General features: G+C 40.5%; 1 protein-coding gene across 1 annotated transcript in view; it reads right to left on the bottom strand.

Annotated features, from left to right (window-relative positions):
• Positions 1 to 339: 339 nt before the first annotated feature.
• The window catches only part of LOC121737704 (phosphoacetylglucosamine mutase), a 32550-nt gene continuing 18199 nt past the window's right edge, over positions 340 to 14690 (bottom strand). Inside the window, exons 3-12 of the mRNA XM_042129385.1 lie at positions 9638 to 9770; positions 8026 to 8121; positions 7421 to 7572; positions 5463 to 5665; positions 5042 to 5166; positions 4443 to 4602; positions 3975 to 4129; positions 3479 to 3668; positions 2260 to 2430; positions 340 to 893 (exon numbers count right to left, since the gene is read on the bottom strand). Coding sequence (XP_041985319.1) covers positions 807 to 893; positions 2260 to 2430; positions 3479 to 3668; positions 3975 to 4129; positions 4443 to 4602; positions 5042 to 5166; positions 5463 to 5665; positions 7421 to 7572; positions 8026 to 8121; positions 9638 to 9770 — 1472 coding nt within the window. The 3' untranslated portion in view covers positions 340 to 806. The remainder of the gene's footprint in view (positions 894 to 2259; positions 2431 to 3478; positions 3669 to 3974; positions 4130 to 4442; positions 4603 to 5041; positions 5167 to 5462; positions 5666 to 7420; positions 7573 to 8025; positions 8122 to 9637; positions 9771 to 14690) is intronic.

Here is a 14690-nt window from a genome sequence, read left to right on the forward strand (position 1 = left end):
CATTTGTAGAGAATGAGAAAAGTATGAATTGTAGTAGGTAAAGTCAACTTGCTCCTCCCTGCGCCATCGGCTGGCGACGCCCTTGGGTAGACCTATAGTTACACTGTTCTTATATACAGGCAGCAAGTATTAAACTATGTCAATTGTCTTTATAACATTAATAATAATTTCAACCGAAGTAGTTTTGAAACTTAGAAGAAAATCTAAGTGCGCAATTACAAAAACAATAAAAGAAGTATAAAAATATTTTTAAACACTTGTCTAAGACAAGCAGTCAAATTTCAGGTAATTTACCTAATTTATAACACATTTTGAACATTTTAGGTAAAATATGAGCAAATTGTAAAGTACGTAATTCGTTTCTTTAAATGTACTATTAAAGATATTGATTGCTATAGTTACAGCTGGTAGATGAAAGTGCTACGTAATTTTGTCGAGTTATGTCAAACCTGCAGTCAGGTCACACGTTGACTTGACCCTAACTAAATCACGTAGGTCCGCCATGTCTATAAGGTTTTGTGATGATAAAAAATAATATGAAAAATAGTCAATATTATAGAGATTCTGGTTTATACATATTAGTACGTAGTTATACGTATTTGGTGTTAAAATAAAAAAGCTGACTAAAAGTTTGTCTAATCAAATATTGAACATTTGCCACAAATTAAAAATCATTATAACCTCCTTTCGGAAGTTTAAAATATACAATTTGGACAGTGGAACATATTTTACAAGGTTAGCCCTTGGTCTTATTCATTGAGCTAGTTGGTCTTTAGGTCTACTAGACCATAAATTGGTCTTTCGGTCTACTCGGGTAGGACCGGTCTTTCGCCAGCACCGCCGGCTAAATCGAACACCGCTTGAGCTACTTCTGCCGCTAGTTTGTCTGCTGCCTGTAAAGAAAAAAGGTATGGTAAGTTGGTGGGTTTGAATCTAAGTTTCTGATGTAAAAACGATATCTAACGGCGGATAGAGAAAACATCTTCATCTTCTAGGAAAGTTTTGGCGGTATCGCTAATTGTTATCAGTTATCACATTCCTATTGCATTCATAATATTTGAAAAGCAAAAGTGCCTGACTGTCTGTAACCTATTCACACTTAAACCATTGAATCAATTTTAATCTTTGTAATGAAAATTCCTTCATTCCGAAGAAAAAGATAGAACTATCTCGGAGAAACAAACGGTTTAATAAAAGTGCGATTACGAAATTTCGACGCAGCGAGGTCGCAACACTAGTAACTATAGTTTGTACGTATTAAGATCATATGGGTGACAGTTTTCATATTCCTTGCTACGGGTTTTTTTACAAGAAAACAAAAAAAACAAGGTGTAATAAATTATATTCCATCTACAAAAACAAATGTTTCCTATAATTGTAAATGAATAAAAATTAAAAGTTGCTAAATGCTAACTTGTTAATATAAAATTATAAATATGAACTGTGAAATAGGAGTATAAAATTATTGTTACGAAAACATTTGAAAAATGTCAGATGCATGAAACGGAACTTATGTCAATAGAGATTGACTCTGTTGAATCGAAATCAAATCGATAAAAAAGGGCGGCCATCTTAAATCGCCGGCACCACTGACATGTCAGTACGAAATCGATAATTTCGATTGCAATTCCTTCACGAAGTGATTCGATATTTTCGATTAATTTTTGTTAGGTAACTTCCCTACTATTGTCAATTATAATTAATAATGTGTCACGCATATCATCATAAAACGCACAAACTATAGTAGTATACAATACATATAATATTATAGTCCAGTGTTTTTCAACCTTTTTATGTTTTATGACAAAATATTGACCCTCCTGTACTATTTGCTTTTTCATGTATGTATATTTAGGAATTTCATGTTTTTTTTTGTTATACAGGGTGTAACAAAAATAAGTGATAATACTTAAGGGTGTGTACGTGTTCCTTGTAGAGAGTTCACTGTGAAATTAGCAGCGCTGAAAGACCAAAATTTTTTTTTCACTTATGTATGGGGAAACTCGTGACGCTCGGGCCCTTGCCCATACAAAAGTGAAAAAATTTTTTCGTCTTTCAGCGCTGCTACTTTCGCAGTGAACTCTCTACAAGGAACACGTACACACCCTAAAGTATTATCACTTATTTTTGTTACACCCTGTATATACATATTGTTTTTTACTAAAATAGTTCTTTTTCAGGCGACTACCTAGGGTAGTCGCGACCAACAGGTTGGAAACCTGATAAAGTATATACTATCGTTTCTTGTCCCCGTCCTACCTGCTGCGTATCCGCCTCGGCGTACACCCGGACGACGTCCTCGGTGCCGGACGGACGGACGAAGGCGCGGCCGTCCGTGTACTTGTCCACCAGCTCGTCAATCCGGCTCTGCAGACCCTCGGGCGCCGTGCATTTTCTCTCCGCGTCCGCTGTCGATATCACGTTTCGGTCCTGTAAATGTAAAGGCTAGCTTGAATGCGAGTATAGTTAAAATATGGCATAGATACCGTAATTTTTTTAATTTGCCGATTAAGGTATGGCGCTATCATCTATACTTATATTATAATTGGGAAGAGTTTGTTCGTTTGTTTTAACGCGCTAATCTCAGGAACTACTAGTCCGAATTGAAAAATTCTTTCAGTGTTAGATAGCCCATTTATTGAGGAAGGCTATAGGCTATATTTTATCACGCTAATACTAGTAGCTCGAAGAACAGACGATCGCTGGAGTAAACTTACTCTGGAATGGAGACCAAGGCTGGGAAATCGGGGTGTAGGTCGACCTCCAACTAGGTGGGACGACGATCTCCGCTTAGTTGCAGGCCCATGTTGGATGCGAGCAGCAGGAGATCGGTCATCTTGGCGTTTATTGAGAGAGGCCTATGTCCAGTAGTGGACGACTATAGGCTGATATGATGATGATGATGATGAATACTAATAGGAGCGAATAAATAGATGAAATTGTGGAAAAAACGGGGGGAAATTATTTGAAATGGCTTATTTGAACGCGCTAATCTCAGGAAGTACTAGTCCGATTTGAAATTTGAATAGACCACGTGAAAGGACATAGGTTTCTTTTTTTGCACGGTTTCCGTGATATTCCTAAATTACGGGGGGGAAGCCGCGCGGAACATCTAGTATGGCATAATAATCGCGAGTTAGTAATTTAAAAAAAGGCTATAAGCAACATAGGGCTGGGGACTCGAAGAATCAGTGAAGGTCAACTGAATGTTAAAAAAGGCAGTAATAGAATTTTAGGTAACATTCGACTTCAATATAATATGACATCGCCCTAAAATATGACCTTTCACTGCAATGACCTCTCGCTGCAATGAACACTCTCTGAAATGACCTCCCACTACAATGATTTCTCATTGCAATGATCTTCCACTTCAATGCCCCTTCGCTGCAATGACCTCTACCTGCGATGACCTCCCTCTGCAATGTCCTCTCGCTGCAATGACCTTTCCTGCAATGACGTCTTGCTGCAATGAGCTTACCTGCACGGTGACCTTCAGCTGGCGACACGGCAGGTCCGTGTACTGGGCCAGCCAGTCCCGCGCGTCGAGGCCGCGCGCACACAGCACCGTCTCCACCAGGAACAGATCCGAGATCGCGTCGCCGACCGTCTCGTTCGTCATGTCGATTAGGTCAAGGAGCAGCTCCGCGGATTTACGTTGTTCTACGTCGCTGGAAATTGAGAAAGATAATGTAAGTGTAAGTTTTAATAAAGACAAAACGTGATGACTTTAAGAATTTGTCAACTAGCGCGTTGTAAGTGCACATTACGTTTGACAGCGCTACACGTCTCTCTCTCGCACGCCAACGCCGTGTGTTAAACCTCTCTCACTCTCTCGCATGCTAGCTCCGCGTGTTATACCGTCTCCCTCTTTCGCACGCTAGCGCCGCGTGTCACATCATCTACCTCTTTCGCACTCCAACGCCGCGTGTTACACCTCTCTCTGTCGCACGCCAGCATCTCTCTCTCTCACTCACCCGGTGTCGGCGGCTTCGCGGACGGCGCGCTTGGCGGCGTCGCTGTACACGACGGTGCCGTGCCCGTTGGCCTCGAAGTACACGCCCACGTCGTACGAGAGCGCCGCGTGGTGGAGGTGCTTCACGCCGGTCTTGACGCAGGTCACGGGGATTTTCTGAAAATTATAGGTTATATTGGTGAGGATATAGATTATAAAGGACACTTTAGGCTCGTATTGAGTCAAAAGACTCTTTCTGGGAGATATTTTCTAAGAACAAGGTCACTGGTGCGTTGCGGTGTTGTTGATGGTGCGGCGAGTAGCGACGCACGACAACACTTTCACAAAACGTCATAACTCTCCCAATTTACCCCTAAAACACTGCGAGGGTAGAGTAATTTACCCGAAGATTTTTATTCTCAAAAAATATTTGTACCAAGCATATATATTTATTTCAATGAATTACACTATATTTTACACTATCACTCACCAATTTCTGTGTGATATATTTAGTAGAAGCGCCGTTAGCGTACGCGGTCTGGACGAGGCCGAGCCGCAGGCCCAGGGCTCCGCTGGCGGCCAGCAGCTCCGTGATGTAGCTGGCGAGCAGCGTCGCTATGCGGTCACCGTCAAGTAACTTCATGTTCTCACTGGTGGAAATAATATTGTTTTGTCTCACTGTAATCATTTTAAAGATATTATTATATAGATAGGTCACCGAACAAAACAATTTTGCCATTTACCTAATAGAGGCCGTGCAGAAACTATATTGACGACACCAGTGCACAGCTATGACGTTCACGCACTGTCCCTATTATACACATTTGAGGTACTATAAAAGAAGTTGGTTTATAGGCAACTGCCGAACTTAGGTAATTAAGTCGCTTCATGTCAACCCCCCATTGACATAACGAAATTAGGAACAACTGGATTATATTTATAAAAACTCTTTTGCGATCCAAACAAGCACGTTCGAGCGCACCAACTAACTAGCTAACTGGGCGGGGCGGCGCACCAGAGTCACCGTGTTGCGGCGCGGCCCCGTAGTCTGCGATAGCTGTATGACAGCTGTACAGTTGCTGTACTCACTTCTGGTCGAGGTAGTAGTACACGAGCCTGTCTCCGTCGCCGTCGAGCGAGGCGACGCGCTGCAGCGGCGGCGCCTCGAATCCCGTCGCCGGCTTCTGTGATACTTTGACATAGTCTGCACCGCACTGGAATTGCATTGGTGTATTAGAATTTAGAAAAACGACTTCAAATAGTTGCCTATAATGGGACCACCTACGGAAAATCTTCTTTGCTACAAAAAAAGAATCATCAAAATCGGTTGACAAACGGCAAAGATATCCGCGAACATACATAGAAAATACTACTGTTGAATTGAGAAACTTTTGAAATCGCTTAAACCGCTGAACCAATTTTTATGAAATTTACTATGGTAGAAGTTTCCACTCTGGATTAAAATATAAACTACCTACACATTAAATAGATATAAGTCAAATCAACTTACATTCAAGTTCAACTTTCCTCCATTCCCTCCCAGGTTGTGTAGTACAAGATCCAATTCGCCGTCTAAGCCCTTTTTGATGATGTTCAGCTTCTTGCCGCCAACGCCGTTCGCGCCGTCGACATATAGAATAGTATTGTAGTTGCCAGTCACAGATAACTTCTGTCGTATGTTTTTGAACGCACCAACGATTTTCTCGTAGTAACCTGGAATAGAGGCAATAATTTTATTAAATAAGAAAGGATCTAGACACACAGTAGCGTGTCAAGCCAGGTTGTTAAACATCTAAATCCCACTTAAAATACTGAGGAGCTTTGTTCTGATCCGATCCGTTCAAAACGGAACCTCTACTCACACATAAAAAAAAAGGTACACAGGGTGGACCTACCTGTTTTTAAAGAATTTGGTTGTTAAAGTTTCTGAAACTTTGACGAAGTTAAATAACCGAATGTAATTTAATGATCATAAAAATGTGACTATATGTAAAGTATGTATGTTTGTTTGTTACTAGATCAAACGGCTAGAACAATTTTAATGACATTTGGTGCGGAGATACTTTAATTAAGGAAATTATATTATAGGATTGTTTATATTCCTATTTGTATATTAATATCAGTCATGTCAACTCATTTCTTAGTCACCTGCCACGAAATATAGTTATTATGATTAATCCATACTTTTCACATTTCCGGTTCAATACACCGTCGAATCGATAGATAATTTTCTAGATAAGATAGCAAAGTTTGCGTGCGGTTGCCTAGACTACGGAATCGACAAAGCCTACAAAATATCAGAACTCCAATTCCGGTAGAAATCACTAGATTGTATTAATTTCGGCAGCGTTTCCCTATAAACTATAAAAAAACCATATAAAACTACTGTGAAAATAACTGTCATAAACTAGTATTGCCGTGTCTTCGTCAGAAATCTCCCTATTTGTTCTGACTGTATATAATGCTGCAGAACCAAGTATATCTGCAAGATTAGCAATTTATGATATTTTACTATCTAGCGCAGAGGTTCCCAAACTCTTTTGTTTTCTAGACCACTTTCGAAATTTGGCTGGATCCGGCTAGCATGTACTATCAGAGAAGTTGATTCCTAGGCAGATGGGGGATCTACGTAGTTTGGTCGCACTACGTCAAACCTAGCCGACATTTTTTTTAATGAAATAAGGGGGCAAACGAGCAAACGGGTCACCTGATGGAAAGCAACTTCCGTCGCCCATGGACACTCGCAGCATCATAAGAGCTGCAAGTGCGTTGCCGGCCTTTTAAGAGGGAATAGGGTAATAGGGGAGGGTAGGGAAGGGGAGGGTAGGGAAGGGAATAGGGTAGGGGATTGGGCCTCCGGTAAACTCACTCGGCGAAACACAGCGCAAGCGCTGTTTCACGCCGGTTTTCTGTGAGAACATGGTATTTCTGGCCCATTCGTGCCGAAGCATGGCTCTCCCACGTATAAATTTAACAGAATTTATGAATTGACATGATCCAACCAAATGTTGGTCTGTCAACTGCCTAGGAATCAGTACATTGTATGGAAGCATGCGGGCGAGTTTCTTACGCCGGTTCTTCTCGCCGAATTAGTTCCCGACCCAGTGGTAGGCCTTATGTAGACGTTTTAAAAGTTTTAATTTTTAACCAATTTGGAAATAAAAGAATTTCATTTCACGATCTTACCGTTGTCGACCTCCCAGTTATGGTCACGCACATCGTAGACCCCTTCGAGTCTCCCATGGACCCCTAGGACCACTTTCATAATCACTGATTTAGTACCAAGAGAGAAATAGAAAACGATGAAATATGCCAAGTTTTTTGACAGGGAGTCAATGACCGCTCAGGACAGGCTTCGGCGTTACGAGAATAAGTGTCTAAAGTCTAGCAGGCGTAATCTTGCCGAGCTTCGGCCGCGTATTTTCGGCTAGTGTGTTTAGATACTAAGAAGTATATTGAACCCCTTACCTTCTTCCGTGGGTTTCCCGTAGCTGTTATCGTTCCTACACCGTACACAGTAGTGCAGTATCGGTGTGGTGACTATACCGAACTCTTTGGGCGTGCCCTTCAGTGCCATAACACCGTGGACAGCGGCCGCAGCGAGGCGGGGACTCGTGTACCTGGAGAAGGTAAAGCGTTGTCACTTGTCATTCAGCATGAAATGTAATGGGTCTGTATCCCTAACGTCTGTTAGGGATTCAGAGCACTAATGAGGACGGAATATAGAGCTCTGCTCAAGAAGGCCAGAAGAGTAAGCCCGGGCGCGCACTAGCGGCCATCGAAAGTATGGTGTGGCCGCAGGTCGCGTGTTGCGGCCAGGTGCGCGTCGTCTATGGCGGTTTCATACGAAGGTATCTATCTCGATGGCCGCCGCGGCTTGGCCGCTAGTGCGCGCCCGGGCTAAGGGCAATAATTGAATATAAAATAATTTGGGTTAAATTTTTATTCACATTTAAATCAAAATGAAATAAAACCGACTTTACAGTAACCAAGTTTTCTCCGCTAGAGGCGCCACTACCGATTAGCACATGACATCAGTCGTCACATGACTGTGTCTGTCACTCTGCACTCACCTAGTGTCCATGCCGATGAAGACGCTGGCCTTGAGCCCCATGTCGGCGTTCACCTCCTTGATGATCTGCTCCGTCGTTGACTCCAGGTCATTGTCACTGGAATACAAAAAATAAATTAAAAAAACTAAACTACAAATTTTTCAACAGTGAGCGAACTGATTATAATGAACTATTGCAACTACACTGTGGATCTTGACGATTATTTAAATAAAAACCAGATCGAAATCTTTTCACCCGTTTGGATGTTCTGTTTATGTAAAAATACTAATATTGTTTTTGTAGAAAGATAAAATACTGGATAATAATATAATATAATAATAATTAAATAATAATATCTATGGACGCTTCACACCACGTCAGTCTGGTCCCGTGCTAAGTACCTAAAGGTTGTATTACAGGTACCAGACAACGGAAATATATTTAATACTTTTATACTATACATATATTTAAGATTTTTATTATTTCATACACATATTTAATACACTTCCAGACCCGGGAACATTGAAAACTTTTTTGTTCCGTCGGCGGGATTCGAACCCGCGACCCCCGGCTTGAGCTACCAACGCGTTCACCACTGAGCCACAGAGGTCGTCATAATAGAATATGTACTGTGTAGTGCAGTTTATCGCGCAGGTATATTTTTCCAAAATTGTGTCATGTTACGTAATAACTATTTAGTATTTAGTAATCTGTGCTTATGTCTTTTCTCTTGTGACTGAAAGTATCATTACACCAAACGTCATCAAAACCGCTTTAGCGGTTTAAGTATGAAGGTGTAACAACCATCGTATTTATAATATCGACATGACGTATTATATTTTCAAACAAGTTAAGAAACAATATAACACAGCAGTCATCAATTCTTCACAAATAACTACGGTCCCATTCAAAGCTATACTCTCTTGAGCTCTTGAGAAACCTTTTATGTCATCTACATACCGAAGGGCATCTGACGTAACTACCTGTTATTTCAGTGCATTCTCAAAGGGCGTCGCGAAACTAATGGATTTTGAAGTATACTCTATGTAGGTCATATAGAAATAGATCGTATTACTAGAGGAGTTATTATGATACTTTATAGTTTTGTATAACTGACTTAGTAATACAAAACTCTAGAAAGTTCATGCCAGGTTTCTGGATTTTTTGAGAGTTAGTCTTTTCAATTGAGAGTGTTTATTATTGTTCAAAGTTTTGTCTCGTTAACAATCCACGGAGAATAAAAAGATGAAGACTATTTTAAAACGAGAGCAGCTTTTTGTTGACAGAACTCAGAAAATATATTCGTAAGCAAAAACACATAACAAGGAAAGAGAAATGTATCTTTATATTCTCTTCGCCTTCTAAGGTTGTCGCTATTTTGGAGTCCAAAATAATAATATTGTTATCGATATAAAATGTAACTTACCTATGTATTTAACTTTCTCGTCAAACTAGACTCCAAGTTTTTATTCACGACGAGTGATAATCTTTTATATCTAAAGCACACACACATACTTGCAAGCTCGCATCTCTTAAGCACGCACGCACGCGCACACGCACGCACGCACACACGCACGCACGCACGCACACAAGCACACACGCAGACACACAGCTCCTCCCAGCTGTCGCTCACCTGACGTTGGCGAGGCGCGTGGCCAGCTCCTCCCAGCTCTGCTCCAGCATCTCGCCGTGGGGGTCGATCAGCTTGACGCCGTTGTCGGGCTCCAGGTTGTGGGACGCCGTGATCATCATGCCGATGGTGCGACCTGGAATACGATGAAGTTTTGGATTACGCATATTCGTGACTTTTTTATACATTATCGGGCTTATATCCGATTAGGGACCATCCATAAAGTACATCACATGATTTTCGTCACACGTCTTTGTCGACTCCAGCCAGCGCTTGCTCTATTGTCAAGTATTGGTGAGTATATTCGGTAACAATAGGACAATCTGTGGAAATTGAGTACATCCTTTTAGCTTTAAGCCATTTCAAATAGGGTCAGTTTGTTGACCTAGTCCAGGAAACTGTTACGACGTTCATAACACTATTAATTTAGTCACACCACAGTCCACAATTCATACACATATCATGATAAGAATTTCATTAGTAGGTAACTGAGTCATTTCGTGGGTGCGATTAACAAATTGCTTAGGTATTAACTGCATATTACTTTTTTTTTTTTAAATGAAATAAGGGGGCAAACGAGCAAACGGGTCACCTGATGGAAAGCAACTTCCGCCGTCCATGGACACTCGCAGCATCAGAAGAGCTGCAAGTGCGTTGCCGGCCTTTTAAGAGGGAATAGGGTAATAGGGGAGGGTAGAGAAGGGAATGGAAGGGAATAGTTGAGGGTAGGGAAGGGAATAGGGTAGGGGTCAGGGGATTGGGCCTCCGGTAAACTCACTCACTCGGCGAAACACAGCGCAAGCGCTGTTTCACGCCGGTTTTCTGTGAGAACGTGGTATTTATCCGGTCGAGCCGGCCCATTCGTGCTGAAGCATGGCTCTCCCACGTATAAAATACTTAAATAATACACACTTTTTATATATAAAATAAGAGGTAAAAAGTATAGGGGAAAACGAGCAAACGGGGCACCTGATAGAAAGCAACTGCCGTCGCCTAGCCTATGGACACTCGCAACATTAGAAGAGCTACTAGTGCGTTGCCGGCCTTATGTACATTTCTCTAGTTATGTAATTTTTTTAAAATTAATACGATATTTTAACCAGAACGTAATAACCGGCAGATAGCCCAAATCGATACTGCATATAATTTTCCTTACTTATAAAAAAGCGTTCGAATGTTACAACTTACAACTTACACAATACATATTATCACATAATATACATCTAGTTATACAAACATTATAAATGCGAATACAATATACTATACATACTTTGAGACCCGGAAACATGGACGTACCCAGGTTCTCGGCCAGGGGGGGGGGGGGGGGGGGGGCAAATTACCCAGGTTCTGGTGCCAGGGGGGGACAAATCACCCAGGTTCTGGGCCAGGGGGGGCAAATCAGATTTTTCATAAGCTAGGTGTTTATAAAGAATAAAAAATTAATAATTTTTAGTTGTAAAAATATTGTATTGCAAACAAATGGCAAAAATTCGTTCTTAATTTTTAATGATAAAAGTACTACATAATATACTTAGTAGAGACGTCAACGTGATCCAGGGGGGGGGGGGGGGGCAGCCCCCCCCCCCCCCCTACCCCCCCCCCCCCCTACCCCCCCCCCCCCCTCGGTACGCCCATGCCCGGAAAAAAAGAAAGAATCAGGATTTTTTTTTCGTTTGCGGAAAAAAAGGCTCTTCCCGTGCGACAAACGAGTTTTGGCGTAAAGAAGTTGCGGTTGCGGGCGTAACCTTAAATCTAGTATGAGTTACCTATTCAGTAAGTATACATATTGTATTATATCTTTATATATAAAATTAGCCTGTCACAAGTCACAACTCACAATGTTAGTCACCGTACTCCTCCGAAACGGCTTTACTGATTTTAACCAAATTTTATATGCATATTCAGTGGGTCTGAGAATCGGCTACTGGGTACTTTTTATATTGATAAGTGCATTTGTTCAATAAATAATAGTAAATTATTACAACTTAAGACTGACGGCGACCATTGTTTGTGCGACGGGATAGCGATGGACGTTGCCATGGTGACATACTCATTTAGTCACTTCAATAAAATAATATGGGCGAAATACTTTATATTAATGGCAAAACAACGTTTGCCGGGACAGCTAGTTATACTATATTATACTAACTAACATACTATACGCGCTGACAGGTTTTATGTCCTTACTAAAATATAATATGAGGAGGCACACGCTCCAGTTGTCAAGTAGGTTAGTTGTTCTTGTTACGTCTATTTATATTATGTTAACTGACTTCCAAAAACGGGGGAGGTTATTCTATACGTCAACTTAATAAAAATGATAGAATAGACTGTCTGACTGTCGATTACCTTTTTATTAATTGGAACGACGTTCCTTATCGCGCGTTCGGAGTAAAGGAGACAGGATGATATATTTTGACACTTTTTATTAGTACCTGCATGGTAGGGGCAGAGGACGTTTATAGTATTCCTGGGCGTCAATAGATGGCGTTTTTTAACATTTTTTGGGTGTATATATATGTAGGTATACAGGTTTTTTGAACATAAGAAATAACTTCGTTCCATTCGGGTGTCCCTTGACACCTCTCAAAGTTTTTTAGTCTTGAGTTTTCTTGGATGTCCAAGGAAGGTTTGTATAATATTATGTGAGAGAAATTCTCTAGTCTAGAATTTTAGATCTATAATCTTTTTTCTTAAAACAGCTTCAAATTCTTTAAAAACACTCTTATAAACTATAAAACATAACCATTAACCATTAGAATTCCTAAAACCCATTATAAATTTGTAAACACGAGTCGGAATTCACAAACCCATTATGTTACTAATGAACACAGTTTAGAAATCCCAATTCCTGAAACTATTAATATAACACGGGTATCCTATAATTTGATATTATGGTGATTACTTATATTATTTTTAACAATAATTATTAGATAAAATCGGTTATGTGCGAGTTGGAGGCGCGAACTAAGTGCCTTATCACACTGGCGATTAGCGAGCGATTTGAAAGCGATTGCGCAGCGTGCACGTCGCGACAGCGCAGCGTCGTCGCGGCGTGGCGTGGACGCCATTTTGTACACTCGTCTACACAGATTATTATTATACATAGTAGACTCGTCTAGGGAGTGACGTCAAAATCCATTTTGCTGCTGAGTGTCCAAAACGCCGAAGGCAAGCTGCGTGCACGCCGCACAATCGCGGCGTCATTGCGGCGTGTGCGCTGCGCAGTCGCGTCGCTTTCAAATCGCTCGCTAATCGCCAGTGTGATAAGGCCCAGGTTCCGTACCATATTAAGTATATTGAGGCTGAGAAAAAAATAGACAGAAATTGACGTTTTTGTAAGGAATAAAAAAAAAATATTTTTATTTTATTATTAATTAAGTATATTATTATATAATTTAAGTATACAACTGAGATTTCTATAAATATTTCAATTTTAAAGTGCCTGCCTGTTGCCGTTATTGAGATCAAGCAAAACGGTCAAAAGGCCTAACCTAGTCCCTAGGGGCTTAAACATATATTTATTTTATTTGAGAACTTGTTATAGCGCCAACAGAAAGACATAATTTTTAAAATTTTCAACTGTCTAGCTATCGTGAGTCTTGAGATGCAGCCTGGTAACATACAGACGGTAAATTTCTAGTATGTAATACATAATTATGGTTTTTACTTTTTAACACGCGTTTATTAGCTTTACCTGTATGCATGTATATGTATGTTTGTAACTCTTCGTTGGACTATGAATATGAGCGTGATTTTTTGTATTTTTAAACTATATTTTTTTACCTTCAGATACGGAACCGTAAAAGCCGCGAAACAAATCGTCGAACGCGCATGTAATTTAAGAAACGTACGAAGACGATTCTCGGGATTGGCTTTTATTGGTTTGGCTTCCGTTAGTTTGTTTTAACTGTAACTCTATTGAACTATTTTCCCGTACTGCATCCGTAGTGCGCTAGTGTGGGGGAATTTTAGGAAAGAATTAAGAGTATCCTATTATTCCTAATGATAAATTATGTACTAGATCATCCAGTCTAGATGAGGCCCGCAACTCAGTTGTGCATAAATTCGTGTGTCGCTCGAGAACTGTACATTTTTTCGGGATAAAAAGTATCCTATGTCCTTTCCCGGGACTCAAAGTATCTCCATACCTAATTTCTGCAGAATCGGTTCAGTGGTTTAAGCGTAAAGAGGTAACAAACAGACAGATACATTTTTGCATTTACGATATTTAAAATTCCGCCTTTTTTGGCACAGGTAAAATTTTTTGTTCAAACTTGCTGTAACCAAATCATACTGTTACAACATCTAATTTCTAAGCAAACAGATTATGTTATTTGTACACAGAATTTTGTGCAACAAGCAACAACTAAACTAGGGAACCTCATTGGGTTTACCGAGGCCGCGACGCAAAAATCGATTTTTCTTAATTGACTTTTTTATAGGCATGTAGGTCATATTTTCAGCTATTAGTTATTACTACAGAACTAGAAACAAATTAAAAGTTTTTCGAAGTACAAACTGAAGTCAGCCAAACTACGCCTCATCTGAATGCACACGCATGTAACAAAACTACGCCTAGGCAAGACTTTTGTGTGTGTACAGTGTACACAGCTATACGCACACTACACACGTATAAAATTGCCTGTACTTTTTAATTTATTTGACACAGCCCTAATTAACTTTTTCTATCAGCAGCTGGCCGATTCTGTATCGTAAATTTGTGAGTTAATCACTGAATTTGTAACGAAACGGAGGAGTGAGTAACGGAAACTGTCTTTTTTGTTATTCAATTGCATACAAAAGTGAGACTTTCCGTTACTCACTCCTCCGTTTCGTTACTAATCAGTGATTAACTCGCAAATGTACGATACAGAATCGGCCAGCTGATCTATAAAACTACATTGTTTTATTAAGTAATAAGTAACTTTAAGGTTACTTTGTCGCGCCACATCAGTCACGACTCACGAGTCGCGACTTGCTGTCGCTCGTCTGCAGTTTGCACCTAAATCCTATGGAGCAGCTAACTGACAGGACCATTACATCCAAGGTCGTT

This window comes from Aricia agestis, chromosome 21 (assembly GCF_905147365.1).
Source record: "Aricia agestis chromosome 21, ilAriAges1.1, whole genome shotgun sequence".
Lineage (NCBI taxonomy): Eukaryota > Metazoa > Arthropoda > Insecta > Lepidoptera > Lycaenidae > Aricia > Aricia agestis.